At 47.7% G+C, this 17,108-nt stretch overlaps 1 protein-coding gene across 3 annotated transcripts in view; it reads right to left on the reverse strand.

The window, feature by feature from the left end:
* plcg2 (phospholipase C, gamma 2) overlaps positions 1-17,108 on the reverse strand; it is a 189,044-nt gene that overhangs the window by 108,914 nt on the left and 63,022 nt on the right. For all 3 annotated transcript variants that reach the window (XM_062022352.1, XM_062022351.1, XM_062022350.1), the window contains exons 18-19: positions 13,312-13,481; positions 13,009-13,209 (exon numbers count right to left, since the gene is read on the reverse strand). In XM_062022352.1, the coding sequence (XP_061878336.1) occupies positions 13,009-13,209; positions 13,312-13,481 (371 nt within the window). The remainder of the gene's footprint in view (positions 1-13,008; positions 13,210-13,311; positions 13,482-17,108) is intronic.

Raw genomic sequence — 17,108 nt, forward strand, 5'->3', positions numbered from 1 at the left:
GGCCATGGTGGGTCCCTACCGTGCCGAGCCTCCCAAACCTTATGTGTCTACCATGCAGTTAAAATTGAGGGATGGACGAACAGGGGACAAGTCAGCAGGACTGGAGCCCCATCGAGGCATCCTCATTTCCTTGCCATGCCTCCCCGTAGGAAAATCCCTCAAAGTCCTATATGTGTGTGTGCGCTATAAGTAGGAGGAGCAGAGGGCCTAGACAACCCCCCCACCCACAAACACCCCCAAGTTCATGCAAGAGGCAACCAATAACTACGGCCTCCTGGCCGTAGTTATTGGTTGCTCCACACCAGGCCAACACGACGCCACGCGAGTCCTCCCCCTGCCAAACAAAGCCAGCGCCTGTCCGTCCCACCAGCAACCCCACGCAAAAAACTGCACAGCCCCCATGCTCATAGCGAACACTGCATCCAAGCTATCTGCACAGCAATGCGCTCACACGAGTCCCGGCCAGGGAACGATGCCTCTCAACGGGGAAAGAAGTCAACGCATCCCGCCCACATGTCAGCACCCAAGCCAGCCATCAAGCCAACGCCAGCCAGTCCCCACATTTCCATCAGGGCATGGCCACCAATCCTCTGACCACTCCTACCCAACACAGCAACGCTAACCGCCAGTAGCACCACAGCAACCACCACCACCATCGCCCATCTGCAGTACAAACACAAAACCGAAACAAAAGAGCGACCGACCCCGCAAACTGCAACAAGGCACCGAAAGGCTAACAGCACGCAACTCCCAGGCACGCGCAGCAGGCACCCAAGATAATCTAACACCAGTCCGACCGCCCCCAAGCATGCCCGTAGTTCCCGCCTACGTCCACTCCACCAACTCCTCAAAAAAAAAAAAACAGGGTTGGTCGTCACGAGTGCCCAGTGCAATCAAACCCTGCAATCTACCCCGCACATGCAGGCCTACCCACGCCCACCACCTACCAGGCATCCCATCCGGGAAGAAGCCATAAGGGCCCTTACCCGCGCCACACGCTGCGATAAGCAATGCACGCCAGGGCAGCGACACATACACACAATAAAGCAGGAGACAAAAAATTTTATAGAATAAAAGTACATTTAAAAAAAAAAAAAAATTAAACAAATACTACATGGAAAAAAAAAAAAATTAACAAGTATAGATAAATACATAAATACATTAAAAAAAAAAACATCTCATTCAAAAACATACATATGCACATGCATGTATATGTGCCGTGCAAACACATACAAACACATATATACACATACTGTGCCCGTCTTGGTTGGGGGCCTGCTGGGTCTAGCTCAGTGCGCTGCAAAGTATTCCGCAGTGCTGCAAGTCGGTCAGCAGCTGGGGTAGTGACGTTCTGTGTGAGCGTCTTTTTTATTAAATGTTCTATATTTTTTTCTCTTCCCTTAAGGGGATGATTCACCAGGGTAGTTGCTGGACGTTCCATCTCCATCGTTGGGGTCCCTGCAGGTGGAGCGGACTGGGGTGTGCCCCGCCGTGCTCTCTGGGAGAGTTCGGTTCGTGGGGGCCCGGTTGCTGGTGGGACGGGGGCGGTTTTTCCCTACGGCAGTCTTTTTGCTTGCGTGGGGTGTGGTCTCTCGCTGGCTTGGGGGCTGGCTGTCCCCTGCTTCTCACGTGCCTTGTCCTCTGCCGGGCACGTCTGTCTATGGCCGGCTGCGGGCCCTGCCGGGCGGCACAGTTTTCCCGGCACTGGGGTTCCTGTCGCTGGCCGGCCTGGCTGCGTGGGCCACGTGGTCCCTTTTCCCTTTGGCACAGCACCTGCTGTTTTGGGTTGGCCTCTATGGGTGGCTGGGGCCGTACGTTGGTTCCCGCACACACTGGGAGACAAATATATTGTACATACAAATTCATATATATACTCACATACACACAATTATACATACATACACACATACGTATATTCATTCATTAATACATACTGTACATGCATACGCGCACTCATTGGTAATTACCTACATACATAAGTACCTTCACTCCCACATACATACACAAATACAGAACATACACACTCAAGGTACATACATCAATCAATCAATCAATAAATGTTTACTTATATAGCCCTTAATCACAAGTGTCTCAAAGGGCTGCACAAGCCCCAACGACATCCTCGGCTCAGATCCCACATCAGGGCAAGGAAAAACAGGGGATCATCTTGAATGGAGACAAGTCAGCAGCACAGAGACGTCACCGACTGATGCACAGGGAAGTGGTCCACAACACTTTGAACAGCTAGCGTTTCATCTGTGGTCACCTGATAACCTCTCCACGCAAGAGAAGGGGGCAGAGCAGAAAATAGACGGCAGATCAACTGGTCTAAAAGGGGGGTCTATTTAAAGGCTAGAGTATACAAATGAGTTTTAAGATGCTCTCCACAAACAACCATCTTACTTCTCCCACCCCGACTGAACGAACAGCCTCCCTGCATACCAATGAGAGGAAAAAGAGGGTGTTCAAACCAATCGTACCATCAATGTACACATCGAGGTAACAATTCACAATCTCTCATACTCTCATAATAAACATACAAAAACATATAAAATGATGTGTGAGTGCTCGCGCATAGGGTGCGTGTGATGCGTCAGTGCGTTAGATTTGTGGCAGAAGGGCTTGTAGTTAGTGCATGCTGCATGATGCCCCTGCTTGCTACTCTCTGCTTACAGCTATCGCCGCCAGCTAGCCCTTGGGTGGGCGAAAAGAGGAGCCGAGTGTGTAAACCTCCTCCTGCTGGTACAAAGTCTCTCCACCACCAAGACTCCTGTGGTGCCTCCTCGTGGCCACACACGGTAAACTGCGTCTTTGCGGACACAGGTTAAACTGTAGGGGATCTCGGAGCAGCAGTGGGACCCAGAGGCGAGGCGTGCAGGCCCACCAGTGTGTGGACACGCCCTGGCGTCCGCCAACCACTGCCCCAATCTATGGGTTAAATAGCCCCCCCCCCCCGTACCCACCCACCCCATTCTACTGCCTTGTGGGTATCCTCTGGAATGGAAAAGGCTAAGGGAGCAAACCCCAACAGTTAGGCAGTTCAGTGTGTGAAGCACTGTTCAGTGTGTGAAGCACTGTTCTGGCAACTCCTGCAGCCGAACTGCAGCAGGACCGGTTTGACTGCGTCTGCTTTAATTTTGGCAAAATTGGACACTAGGTCAATGATTGTCCTCATCCGTGTGATCGGCGTCGCCAAAGACATGGACGCGGAAGTGGGGCGTTATGGCGTGGAGGGTGGATGCCCAGCTCACCAACCAACGCCTTCCATTGACTCAAGGCTAGCCCGCGATCATCAGATGGTGACACACACATACACACACACACACACACACACACACACACACACACACACACACACACACACACACACACACACGCGACACACAAAGATTGATAAGACAGAAAATAAGCGCAATTAGAGGGTGGTTCTTTTGATAATCTAGTATGCACTGACATTTCTTAGCCTTATAGGTCCAAAAGGGACATACCAAATTATTTTTTTAGTCCACTCTGGTGCCACACATTCTGTTGTAAAGGTTTCTGAAGTACTGTACTTTTGCAGAAAGGGGATTCAACCTGCACACTGCAATGTGGTAAAAGAGGATCGGTGTGTGATTTTCCAAACCTGCATTTTGTAGTTTTTTAAGATATGTGATAGCTCAACCACCGAACTCGAACATTAATTTTGATGTCATCCGTTTGCCCTGTAAATTTTTTAGGGACAGTTTGATTTTATCTTTGGACATGATTTTAACTGTAATTTTTGTAAAATGGTATACCAATAACGCGCATGCACCAAGTCTAAACCTCTGACATGCGTTTATTGTCCTATGCACGGATGTTGACCGCATGCTAGACGAATGCTTGTTTTTCTCCATAGTATTAATGGCTCTAATATCAGCTGTGGCCATATTTGGTTTTTCAGGCTTTTGTTTTGTCTCATGTGGCAGGACTTATTTCTGTGCGTCATCAAGCACGCCGTTTATGGTTACTATGTCCTTATTCCCAAAACAGCCTGATCATACAATGAATTAGGCCCCTACACCTCCGACTCCAAATCTGGCTTTCCTGATTTATTCACTAGGCCTTATTGCCTTGATTCGGATTTGGATTTAAACTACCCGTATGTCCAAAGACCTTTAAAGGTAAATAGGCGTGTGCCTCCCCTCCCATTGTTCCTGCTCTATCTAAACAGTTGCTGACAGCTCAAAAAGAGAAGAAAAAAACAGCTTTTTTAACGGTAATTGATGAAACTTTCTAATGTAACAGTATGGATTTTCACTGTCTCTTGAAAACATTTCTTGAATGTGTTCATAATGTGACCAAAAGGGTGGAAAGTAATGGCAAAATTAATATTTCAGTAATCTTGTGTTTAAAACCACAATTTGAGTCTAAAAGTTTGTGTGTGCGTCGTTGTTTTTTGTTCTAAGATAAGACACTTTTATGGTCTATGCATTTTATGGTCTTTTCAATGAAATGTTATCCTCCAAATAGGTTTGTTTTATTATTGATGTTGTTAACTAGGGGTGTGGGAAAAAATCCATTTGAATTCGAATCGCGATTCTCACGTTGTGCGATTCAGAATCGATTCTCATTTTTAAAAAATCGATTTTATTTTTATTTTTATTTATTTATTTATTTGTATTTGTATTTTTATTTTTTTTAATCAATCCAACAAAACAATACACAGCAATACCATAACAATGCAATCCAATTCCAAAACCCAACCCGACCCAGCAACACTCTGCAATAAACAGAGCAATTAAGAGGAGACACAAACACAACACAGAACAAACCAAAAGTAGTGAAACAAAAATGAATATTATCAACAACAGTATCAATATTAGTAACAATTTCAACATAGCAGTGATTAAAAATCCCTCATTGACATTATCATTAGACATTTATAAAAAATAACAAAAATGAACAATAGTGTCACAGTGGCTTACACTTGCATGGCATCTCATAACCTTGACAACCCACTGTGTCCAATATTTTCACAAAGATAAAATAAGTCATATTTTTGGTTCATTTAATAGTTAAAACAAATTTACATTATTGCAATCAGTTGATAAAACATTGTCCTTTACAATTATAAAAGCTTTTTACAAAAATCTACTACTCTGCTTGCATGTCAGCAGACTGGGGTAGATCCTGCTGAAATCCTATGTATTGAATGAATAGAGAATTGTTTTGAATCGGGAAAATATCGTTTTTGAATCGAGAATCACGTTGAATCGGAAAAAAATCGATTTTGGAATCGAATCGTGACCCCAAGAATCGATATTGAATCGAATCGTGGGACACCCAAAGATTTGCAGCCCTATCGCTAACTGCCAACCCAGTGCTTAACCAAAACATATATCCACAATCAGATAGAGCTTGTATTGGCCCTCCTCCTCTTATTCCTAAAAGTTATAAAGTTGTGGGAGAGTTCTTTGTCTCTCTCTCTCTCTCTCTCTCTCTCTCTCTCTCTCTCTCTCTCTCTCTCTCTCTCTCTTCTCCTTTCCTATAGACAGCGATTTTAAACTTGACAAACAAGTCAATGGCGTTTTAAAATCGTGTTTTTATCATCTTCGTTTTTTAGCAAAGGTAAAACCGTTTTGATCTTTTAACCTTTTTGAACAAGTCGTGCATGCTTTTATTTCAAGTCGCCTGGACTACTGCAATGCACTTTATGCTGGCATTAGCTAAAAAGCTCTCTCCCGGTTGCAGTTAGTCCAGAACGTGGCAGCACGACTTTTAACAGGGGCCAGAAAACGCGAGCATATAACCCCAATTCTTCAGAGTTTGCACTGGCTCCCTGTTCATTTTAGAATTGATTTTAAAACCTTGCTGTTTGTTTTTAAAGCTTTAAATGGACTGGCACTGTCACGGCGCGGATTCGAACCCGCTTTTCCTTTGGCAGCTGGAGCTGCCGGGACCTCTGCTGGCAGCACACTTAGACACGCCCCTGCTCACACTGCGCACAGCATGCCCCCCCAGCGACAAGGCTGCAAGCAATTGCGCATCAACACATCTGTGCCTGATGAGAGGGAGCAGCATAAAAGCCAGCGAACCCAAGAGACCTTCGCCAGAACGTAGCCTATCTTTCACAGTAAGCATCACGTCTGGCACCACTCCCTCGTTCCTTGCTCGCCTTCTTTGTGCTCTTCCTCGTTCCCGTGTTTGATGTCCCTTGTGTCTTCCACAGTGTTTTCCCTGCTGCCTGTGATTGTGTCCTGCCTCACAACCTCCACCTGGATCTCTGCTTGCCTCCCTCGACCCTTGACCTCTGCTTGGACTTGGACATTGTTGCCTCTCTCCAGCCCCCGACTGCTTGCCTCCCTGCTGACTACCTCTTCGCCTAGCCCCTTGGATTCGACGAAAGATTCCCACAACACGCACCGACAACCAACCCTGGTAAAACATACATTGTTAATTCTACACATCGTCTGCACTCATTCACTTGTGGTAGCATACACACCCCACACACTCATCAAGGTTTTCAATAAACCTAGTAAACCGCAGTTCTGCCTTGGTGTCGCCTCCTTCCCTTTGCCCGGTACATAACAGTACGTTCTGGCCAAAAAAACATGGCGGAACCGGGCGACACCGGCAAGGCCCAGTCCCGATTCCCCAGGACATCCAACCTGTCTATCCTTAGTGCCGTTGTCAATGAGCACCAAGAGCGTTTTTTCGCTCTTGAGGACAATTTGGAGAGAGCTTTCTCCGGACTATACTCTAGGCTGGACTGCCTAATGCCTAGAGTGACCCCCGCTGCAGCAACCCCGCAGCTTATTTCTCCAGCCCGAAGACCGGAACCCTGCAGTCTGGAACGGGAGCCCAAAATTGCCAGTCCTAGACCTTTCGAGGGGGATTTTGAGCTGTGCAGGGGATTTTTTGTTCAGTGCGATCTGATTTTTCAACACCAGCCCTCACGCTATTCCTCTGATGGGGCTAAGATCGCTTTCATTTTTGGCCTGCTCACTGGACCTGCCCTCAAGTGGGCTACGGCTGCCGTGGACAGGACCATGGGATTGAGCTCGGACAACGCTGCCTTCCGTGCTGAATTCCGGGCCGTATTCGACCACCCCAAGGATGGGGGGGACGCCGCTGGACGCCTTCACTCCATCCAGCAGGGACTTCGTTCTGTGGCAGCCTACACCCTGGAATTCCGGACCCTGGCAGCTGACAGCGGCTGGGACGACAGGGCGCTCCAGAGCGCGTTCCGTCGGGGCCTCTCCGAGGAAATTAAGGACGGCCTATTGAGGGACAGACCCACATTCTGCAGGGACCTCATCAAACTAGCACTCATGTTCGACCAGAGACTGACTGAACGTGCTGCTGAGCGAGCTCAGGGAGTCGCGAGGAACAGTCCCAGTTCTCAACTCCTACCCACCTTTGAGGCCCCTGCCGTGCCACTTCAGTCTACACCTACCGTGTTGACTGCTCCTGAACCCATGCAGTTGGAAGGGACCCGGCTGACCGTTGAGGAGAGAGAGAGAAGGCACCGACAGCGTCTCTGTCTTTACTGTGGTCTAGCCGGACATATCCTCCGCTATTGTCCGGCGAAACCAAAAGACCAGGCTCACCAGCTGAGGGGATCCTGGTGAGCCATACGTCTTTCCCACATGAGAAAGATAACCCCAACTTCTTGTTACCCGCTACCCTAGCTTGGGGCTCTAGATCTATTCAAGTAGAGGCATATTTGGACTCAGGAGCCGACGAGAGTCTCATGGACTATGAGTTTGCCCGACAGATGGGCATTCCCCTGGTCCACTTGGACAAGACTCTTCCTGTCCAAGCCGTGGATGGGCGACCTTTGGGACCCATCAGGTTTCGCACTGAACCCATTTCCTTGACCATTTCGGGAAATCACGTCGAGACCATCAGTCTTTGGATTCTGGAAGCACCTGTTGCCCCGTTGGTCCTGGGTAGGTCTTGGCTTCGTCAACATGACCCCCACGTCTCTTGGACCTCTGGCAGGATCTTGGCTTTGAGCACAACCTGCCACGCTAATTGTCTCAGGTCAGCTTCCCCTCCGGTCCACCGCCCCAGTACCAGTGCCCCTCAGACGGACCTGCCACTAGTACCAACCTGCTACCATGACCTAGCGGAGGTCTTCAGTAAGGAGCAAGCACAGGGTCTACCCCCACACAGACCTTACGACTGTGCCATTGAGCTTCTCCCAGAGGCTAAATTACCTTCCAGCCGTCTTTATAACCTGTCAATCCCAGAGAAGGAGGCTATGAAGACCTACATCACGGAGGGCCTGGCTTCAGGGATCATCACACCATCTAAGTCTCCACTGGCAGCGGGATTCTTCTTCGTAACCAAGAAGGACGGTTCACTCAGGCCCTGCATCGACTACCGTCACCTCAACAACATTACTATAAAGAACAAGTACCCCCTACCGCTGCTTAACTCATCTTTTGAGCCGTTGGCCCCAGCAACTATCTTCACTAAATTGGATCTCCGCAACGCCTATCACCTTGTGCGGATTAAGGAAGGAGACGAGTGGAAGACGGCATTCAACACACACTTAGGGCACTTTGAATACCGAGTCATGCCCTTTGGACTCACAAATGCCCTAGCCGTTTTTTCAGGCCCTCGTGAATGACATTTTGCGTGACATGCTGGATCTTTTCGTAGTTGTTTACCTTGATGACATTTAGATTTTTTCCCGTAATATGGCTGAACACCAGCATCATGTTCGACTCGTGCTCCAGAGACTTCTGGAGAACCGCTTGTTCGTCAAGGCCGAGAAGTGCAGCTTTCATACCTCTTCTGTCGAATTCCTTGGTTTTGTGGTCGGGAAGGGGCACATCAGAGCCGACCCCAAGAAGGTGGATGCTGTGGTAGAGTGGCCTCAGCCATCCTCCAGAACGGAGTTGCGGAAGTTTCTCGGCTTCGCTGGGTTCTACCGACGCTTCATTCGGGACTTCAGTCAGATTGCCGCACCACTCCATGCCCTCACTTCTCCAAAGGCCTCGTTTGTTTGGTCTCATAAGGCCAACACCGCCTTTGAGGACCTGAAGAGGAGCTTCATCTCCGCCCCTGTCCTCGTCCACCCTGACTTGGCTGTTGCCTTTCTTGTGGAGGTGGACACTTCCGACTCTGGGATTGGTGCTATACTTTCCCAACGCTCGAAAATTGATAATCTGATTCACCCCGTTGCCTTCTTTTCCAGACGTTTGTCTCTGGCAGAGCGGAACTACGACGCCGGGAATAGAGAACTGTTAGCGGTCCACGAGGCTCTTGCAGAATGGAGACATTGGCTGGAGGGGGCCGTCACCAGTTCCAGATTCTGACCGACCACAGTAATCTCCTCCACATCCGCTCTGCCAGGAGGCTGAACAATCGACAGGCTAGATGGCAACAATTCTTCTCCCGCTTTGACTATTTGCTGTCTTTCAGACCCGGGTCGAAGAACGCAAAGGCGGACGCTCTCTCCAGAGTCTTTATGGAAGAACCTTCCGAGCGTTCAGAGGACATTCCCATCCTTCCTCCTTCTCGCATCGTGGGGATGGTTTCTTGGAAAGTGGAGGAACTCGTAAAGTCGGCGCTGCGCTCCAATCCAGGACCTGGAGGTGGACCCCCCAACAGACTTTTTGTCCATCAGGAACTGCGATCCAGAGTCCTGGATTGGGGCCACACTAGTCTGTTCTCGTGCCATCCTGGCTTCCAACGAACCTTGTCCCTACTGCGAAGACGCTTCTGGTGGCCATCCATGGCCAAGGATACACGTGAGTTCATCGCAGCATGTTCTACTTGTGCCCGCAGCAAGGCCTCTCACAGACCTCCGGCTGGTCTCCTCCACCCGCTTCCCATCCCTGCCCGCCCTTGGTCACACATCGCCTTGGATTTCATCACGGGATTTCCTGCCTCCAGAGGTAACACTACTATTTTAACCATTGTGGACCGCTTCTCCAAAGCAGCCCATTTCATCCCGCTACGCAAACTACCTTCTGCTTTGGAGACGGCTGACCTCCTCACTCTACACGTCATCAAGCTGCATGGTATCCCGGTAGACATAGTCTCTGATCGGGGTCCCCAGTTTTCTTCTCAAGTCTGGAGAGCCTTTTGTAAGGGGATTGGGGCCTCGGTCAGTCTCACTTCGGGATACCACCCCCAAAGCAACGGGCAGGCTGAAAGGGCAAACCAGAGCGTGGAGACCGTGCTCCGTTGCGTTGCCAGCAAGAAGCCCACAACCTGGTGCAAGTTCCTCCCTTGGGTGGAGTATTCGTACAACTCCTTGAAGAGCTCCGCTACCGGTATGTCACCATTCGAATGCTCATTGGGCTATCAACCCCCCTTGTTTTCCCAGCAAGAACAAGAGATAGCTGTGCCCTCGACTAAGGCCCATATCAGGAAATGTCAGAGGGTGTGGAGAGCAGCTCGAGCAGCCTTGGAGAGAGCTTCGGCTAAAATGTGTCGCAACGCCAACCATCATCGTGTTCAGGCTCCATCCTATCGCACGGGACAGCCAGTATTGTTACTGGCTAAGGACTTAAATCTCCAGGTACCATCCAAAAAATTAGCACCACGCTATGTGGGTCCATTTCCCATCATCTCTGTCATTAACCCCATATCTGTCAAACTGGCTCTCCCACCCTCGGTCAAGAGACACTCAGTTGTACATGTGTCCCAGATAAAACCGGTAGCGGAGAGCACTCTGTCCCCTCCTGTCCCTGCCCCTCCTCCCTCTAGGTTCCTGGAAAACGGGGACCAGGTTTGGACGGTCAAAGAGATCCTCAGGGTCCGTCGACCGGGTAGGGGGCTTGTTTATCTAGTCGACTGGGAGGGTTTTGGACCGGAGGACAGATCTTGGGTGCCGGCCTCCTACCTTGCCGACCCCTGTCTTTTAGAGGACTTCTACCGTTCCAATCCTGATGCTCCCCGGCGCTCGTCAAGTGCCTCGCCTAGGGGTGGGGGGGTGGGGGGGGTACTGTCACGGCGCGGATTGGAACCCGCTTTTCCTCGGCAGCTGGAGCTGCCGGGACCTCTGCTGGCAGCACACTTAGACACGCCCCTGCTCACACTGGGCACAGCACGCCCACCCAGCGACAAGGCTGCAAGCAATTGCGCATCACACAACTGTGCCTGATGAGAGGGAGCAGCATAAAAGCCAGCGAACCCAAGAGACCTTCGCCAGAACGTAGCCTATCTTTCACAGTAAGCATCACGTCTGGCACCACTCCCTCGTTCCTTGCTCGCCTTCTTTGTGCTCTTCCTCGTTCCCGTGTTTGATGTCCCTTGTGTCTTCCACAGTGTCTTCCCTGCTACCTGTGATTGTGTCCTGCCTCACAACCTCCACCTGGATCTCTGCTTGCCTCCCTCGACCCTTGACCTCTGCTTGGACTTGGACATTGTTGCCTCTCTCCAGCCCCCGACTGCTTGCCTCCCTGCTGACTACGTCTTCGCCTAGCCCCTTGGATTCGACGAAAGATTCACACAACATGCACCGACAACAACCCCTGGTAAAACTTACATTGTTAATTCTACACATCGTCTGCACTCATTCACTTGTGGTAGCATACACACCCCACGCACTCATCAAGGTTTTCAATAAACCTAGTAAACCGCAGTTCTGCCTTGGTGTCGCCTCTTTCCCTTTGCCCGGTACATAACAGGCACCTCAGTATATCTCGGACATCCAAATTTACACTCCTGCGCGCGCGCTCTGAGGTCCGAGAGCCAGCTCCAGCTCCTGGTGCCCAAGACCAGACTTAAAACCAGGGGAGACAGGGCCTTCTCTGTGGTCGGCCCTAAGCTCTGGAACATTCTGCCCCTCCATGTTCAAACTGCTCCCACAGTGGAGTGTTTTAAGTCTCGTCTTAAGACCGACTTTTATTTTTTGGCTTTTAACACTACGTGAGTTGCTTCTGTGTTTTTTAAAATTTTGATTTCTATTTACTGTTTTAATTGGTTTTACCCTTTAAAATCGTTTTTAATCATATGTATTTTTATATTGGTTTTATATGTATTTATTTTTTGTTTTTATTCAGTCATTGGTGGAGCTAAGGATAATATTTGAATATTGTTTTTAATATTGTTGTGCAGCACTTTGGAAACGTTGTTGTTGTTTAAATGTGCTATATAAATAAAGTGGATTGGATTGGATTGGATTTCTGCAGAAAAAATGTTTTCTCTTTTGTAATCTGATGTTATTTGAGTACTCAAATAAATATCTAAATCTACCTTAGTTTCTCTGGACAGTTTTTTATTGAATAGGAAAAATTTCAAAACAGTGTACATGCTTAGTTATTCCTTGTCCTCTAGTCCTCCAGTGATAATGCTAATTAGGAAGAAACTGTTTATTTTCCACCATTGTGGTGCGTTTTAGTATCTTAGAAGCAGCTTTGCACTGTGGATAGATGACACATGTGTTGCAGCTTGCTCTCTAATTCTAGCAGGTGTTCTGGCAAGAAACACAGCCTTTTGAAATGTATGCAACTCCTGCATGTGTGTAACATGCAGGAGCGTTCATTCCTTTTGAAGGAATCTTTTACGTGAGTACAATCTTTATAATGTAAACATTGGCACACAGCTGTGGTAAAGATCAGCTGGGCTCGACAGCTAATCAGCCGCTCATTAAAAAAGGCAGATATCGGCCCGATCTGATCCTATGATTTGGACATCTCTAATATTTTTTACTATAAATGTCCATTTTCGGATGAAAGTTCTTAAGAGTTGATTTGTAGAAACAAACATTTTACATATAATGTACTGTTTCTGCCAATGAATTCTAGATCATTATGAGTTTGATAAAAGATCATTTCCTACTGATATTGCAAATGTAACCCACCTGGTTCAGTCCCTGCTTCGTTTCCGCCCAAGACTCGAACCTGGGTCGTCCGGCAAGAGAGACGAGCGTGCTAGCTACAGAGCTAAAAGTCCAAGCTATCAACTCGGCAACCAGCACTGCTCTTAAAGTTGTCAGGGAGTAAGGCTGGCCTCCATTACACAAACATGTTTTATAATTTATATATTTATATATTGAAAATGTAGTAGATGTTGACAAACCCTTGTTGCAGATGTGGATTGGGATGTGGTACAGGGTCAGTGAGACGTAGCTCAAAGTCTTGACAGCGTAGAGGGTTCTCTCTGTAGTGCTGAATCAGCGACAATACGCTGGGGAAGTGCAGGTTTGCAGTCAGGTAGTAATTTGTGTTTTGTCCCTCTGAAAAAGATCGAATACGGCAATGCTGGACTCTCCCACTGCGCCTGGAACACATTCAAATACCACAAAGTCAACTTGAGAGCAGATAACAGTGAACATAGATAAATCAAAGCTAGAGCTATGAGTATAGATGGAGTCAAGTCTACCAGAAGGAAAGAGTGAAGTCTGTGGCAACACGATCGCTCTGTCGGACCAAAAAGGTTCCGTCTCTTCCTCTCATGTCTGTACAGTAATCATGGATCAGTTGCTCTGCCATTTGTCTGCCTTCTTTTATGTGACCATGGAACCACGAGCCCCCACATTGCAGGTCCTGGTACTGGGAAACACACAATGGGGGTAAATGTATGTCACGATCTTTGTTGCAGGGCTTCGCTTTATATACCTTTCCCTCCAATGGGGAGGCGACGCTCTGTCATCTTCCCCGTGATTGGCAAAGAGCCCATTTTCACAATAATATAAAGTAACATTGAAAAAGACACCAACATTTTGACACAAATAGAATGTTATTGTCAGAATTTCATGCAGGAACTTTAAAAATATATATATTTTCCATCATTTATTGGTTAAAATTTGTTAACAGTTTTTATCCAAATTACTGTCAGTGGAGGCAGGGCCGACTTTCAAGAAAAACAGGCAAAACAGGCGGCCGCCTGGGGCTCCATCCTTTGGAGTTGGCGCCAAATTGCAGAATGTAAGAAAAACAAACAATTTTAATAAAAATACAAATACGTTAAAAACATTTTTTTGTGTAATGCAGACTCTGTACTCTTAATTCGAACGTTTTCTTTAACAAAATAACAAGCTAACCAATTGGTTAGCTTGTTATTTTGTTAAAGAAAACGTTCGAATCATGTGACGTCTTTGCTACCTGCTGCCTGCACCGTGAACCCGGTGAAACGGCTGGTGGAGGGCGACGACACATCGTGTCATGATCAATAGTGGAGCAATTTTATCTGATTAATAATCTTTTACGATGAAAAGTGTGACATCAAAGTTATCCAGTGCAGCCTATAAAGCGAAGGAAGGAGGAGGAGGAAATACAGGCTGAAAGCAGAGGTATTTATGGACATTTCACTAATTCATTTTTAGCGTTAGCACCATGACCTTTCTTATATGGGCTAAGAGCAACAGGCTGTTGTTACTGTTATTCCTACTCAGGGACAGCAAGAGTAGTTTGCATACAATTAACTATAAGATACATTCTGTGAACTTCTGAAGTAAATTGAAAGCAAATAAGCAACATCTGTGAATAGAATAGAATAGATCTTTATTGTCATTGTACAACGAAATTGTAAGCAAAACTAATTCAGTGCAAATTCATAATAACACATAAAAACATAAGAACATAGAAAAATAGATAAAAATACATAAAATACATAAAAATACCAAGCACACAGCTCACATGCACAGTCATTATTGTCTTGTGTTCAGCGACACTATTGCTCTCAGTTAAAAAGTGTTCTTAAATCTGTTTGTCCGGCATTTTATTGTCCTGTATCTCCTGCCCGAGGGCAGCAGTTCAAAAAGTTTATGTCCAGGGTGAGATGGGTCCCTTATGATGTTTTGGGCCTTTTTGAGGCACCTGCCACTGTACAGTTCATCTAGGGAGGGGAGAGAGCAACCAGTGATCTTCATGGCAGTTTTTAATGACTCTCTGAAGTGCATTTCTCTCTGCCGCCGTGCAGCTGGCATTCCATACACACATGCAGTATGTCAGCACACTCTCTATTGAGCAACGATAGAAGGACACAAGCAGTTTTTGTGACAGGTGGTTCTTTTTTAGGAGTATCAGAAAGTAACGTCTCTGCTGTGCCTTTTTGATGGTCACTGAGGTGTTCATACTCCACGACAGGTCTTCCTCGATCTGGATCCCCAGGAACCTGAAGTTAGAGACCCTTTCCACATAGATGTACAGTGGTTGTATGTGTATCGTTTTTTTCTTCCGGAAATCAATGATCAGCTCCTTTGTCTTGGTGGTGTAAGGACCAGGTTGTTTTCCCTGCACCACCCAGTCAGCCGCTCCACTTCATTTCTGTAGGCAGACTCATCCCTCCCAGAAATGAGTCCCAATACTGTGGTCTGCAAATTGATTAGTGGTATTGCTAGCATGAGCAGGGGTGTAGTCATGAGTGTAGAGGGTGTAGAGTAGGAGGCTTATTACGCAGCCCTGGGGGGAGCCGGTGCTGATGCTGATGGATGCTGAGAGGTGGGAGCCTACTCTCACCCTCTGAGAGCAATTTGTCAGGAAGTCCAGGATCCAGTGGCAGATGGAGGAAGACAGTCCCAGCCCCGTCAGTTTGGGCACCAGTCTGTGGGGGAGGATGGTATTGAACGCAGAGCTAAAATCAACAAAGAGTAGCCTTGCATAGCTCCCTTGCTGCTTTAGGTGGCTCAGAGCAGTGTAGAGGGCTGCTGCGATAGCATCCTCTGTAGATCTGTTGGCCCTGTACGCAAACTGGTGAGAGTCCAATGCAGGTGGCAGATTTCCGCTGATATGCCCCCGAACCAGAGTTTCAAAGCACTTCATAATGATTGGTGTAAGTGCCACTGGATGGTAATCAATCAGGCTGTTTACTGCAGGTTTTTTTGGCTGTGGGACAATAACAGAGTCCTTTAGACAGGGTGGGACGATGTACTGGGACAAGGACTGGTTGAAAATCCTGGTAAAGACAACAGCCAGCTGGTCTGCACAGGTCTTTAGTACACGTCCAGGTACGCCATCCGGTCCAGCAGCTATCCTTGGGTTCACCCTCCTTAGTGTGCGCTGCACCTCATGTTCCTCCAACATGAGGACGTTGTCACGGGTTGAGGGTTGTGATGTGACTGCATGTGGTTGCTCCACCTCGAAGCGAGCGTAGAAGATGTTCAGTTCCTCCGCCAGCGAGGCGTCTCTGTCAGCCACAGCGAGGTTGTTGGATTTGTAGCCGGTGGTGTGCTTCACAAAACTGCCACACCTGCCTTGTGTTGTTGCTGCTGAGGTGTTCCTCTATTTTCTTTTGATATGCTGTCTTGGCCTCTATGATGCCTCTCCTCAGGCTGGCTCTGGCAATACTGTACTGTGCCCCATCACCACACCTGAAGGCCTTGTTCCTCTCCTTCAGCAGGGTCCTGACCTCACCAGTCATCCAGGGCTTTTGTTTTGGATAGACCCGGATGCGATTCTCGGTCATAGCAATATCCGTGCAGAACTTAATATAGCTCAGTACAGATAAAGTGTAGTCCTCCAGGTCCTGCTGTTCAAAGATGCCCCAGTTTGTTCTTTCAAAGCAATCCTGGAACTGCTGAGAGGCGCCCTCAGGCCAGATTTTAACAGTCTTAGTTGTCGGGGGAGCACTTTTCCTGAGGGGGGTGTATGCTGGGATTAACAACACTGACAGGTGGTCGGACTGGCCCAAGTGTGGTAGTGGCTTAGCCCTGTAGCTACTCTTGATATTAGAGTACCGTATTTTCCGCACTATAAGGCGCACCTAAAACCCTCCAATGTTGTCAAAAACTGACAGTGCGCCTTATAATCCGTAGTGTATAGTGTTACTATATTGTGATTGCACTAACGTTTGATTTACCGTAACACGAGTAAATCAGCTGTTTATTCATTTTGGGAGTGAACAGAGTTGTCAGAACGCTGGTTTGTAATCTATTAATAAAGTTTGACTGACCTATATGACTGTTTTGTTGACATTCCCTTTAGCGCAGCTCCATCTAATGGATGCATAGGTGTGCCTTATAATCCGGTGCGCCTTATATATGAACAAAGTTTTGAAATATGCCATTCATTGAAGGTGCACCTTATAATCCGGTGCGACTTATAGTGCGGAAAATACGGTATGCCTTGTCCAGAGAGTTGTTTCCCCTAGTTGCACATTTAATGTGCTGGTGGAATTTAGGGAGCACAGTTTTCAATTCTGCATGATTAAAGTCCCCAGCAATGATGTGTTCTCAGGGT

The sequence above is a fragment of the Entelurus aequoreus genome, linkage group LG16, assembly GCF_033978785.1.
Source record: "Entelurus aequoreus isolate RoL-2023_Sb linkage group LG16, RoL_Eaeq_v1.1, whole genome shotgun sequence".
Classification (NCBI taxonomy): Eukaryota; Metazoa; Chordata; class Actinopteri; order Syngnathiformes; family Syngnathidae; genus Entelurus; species Entelurus aequoreus.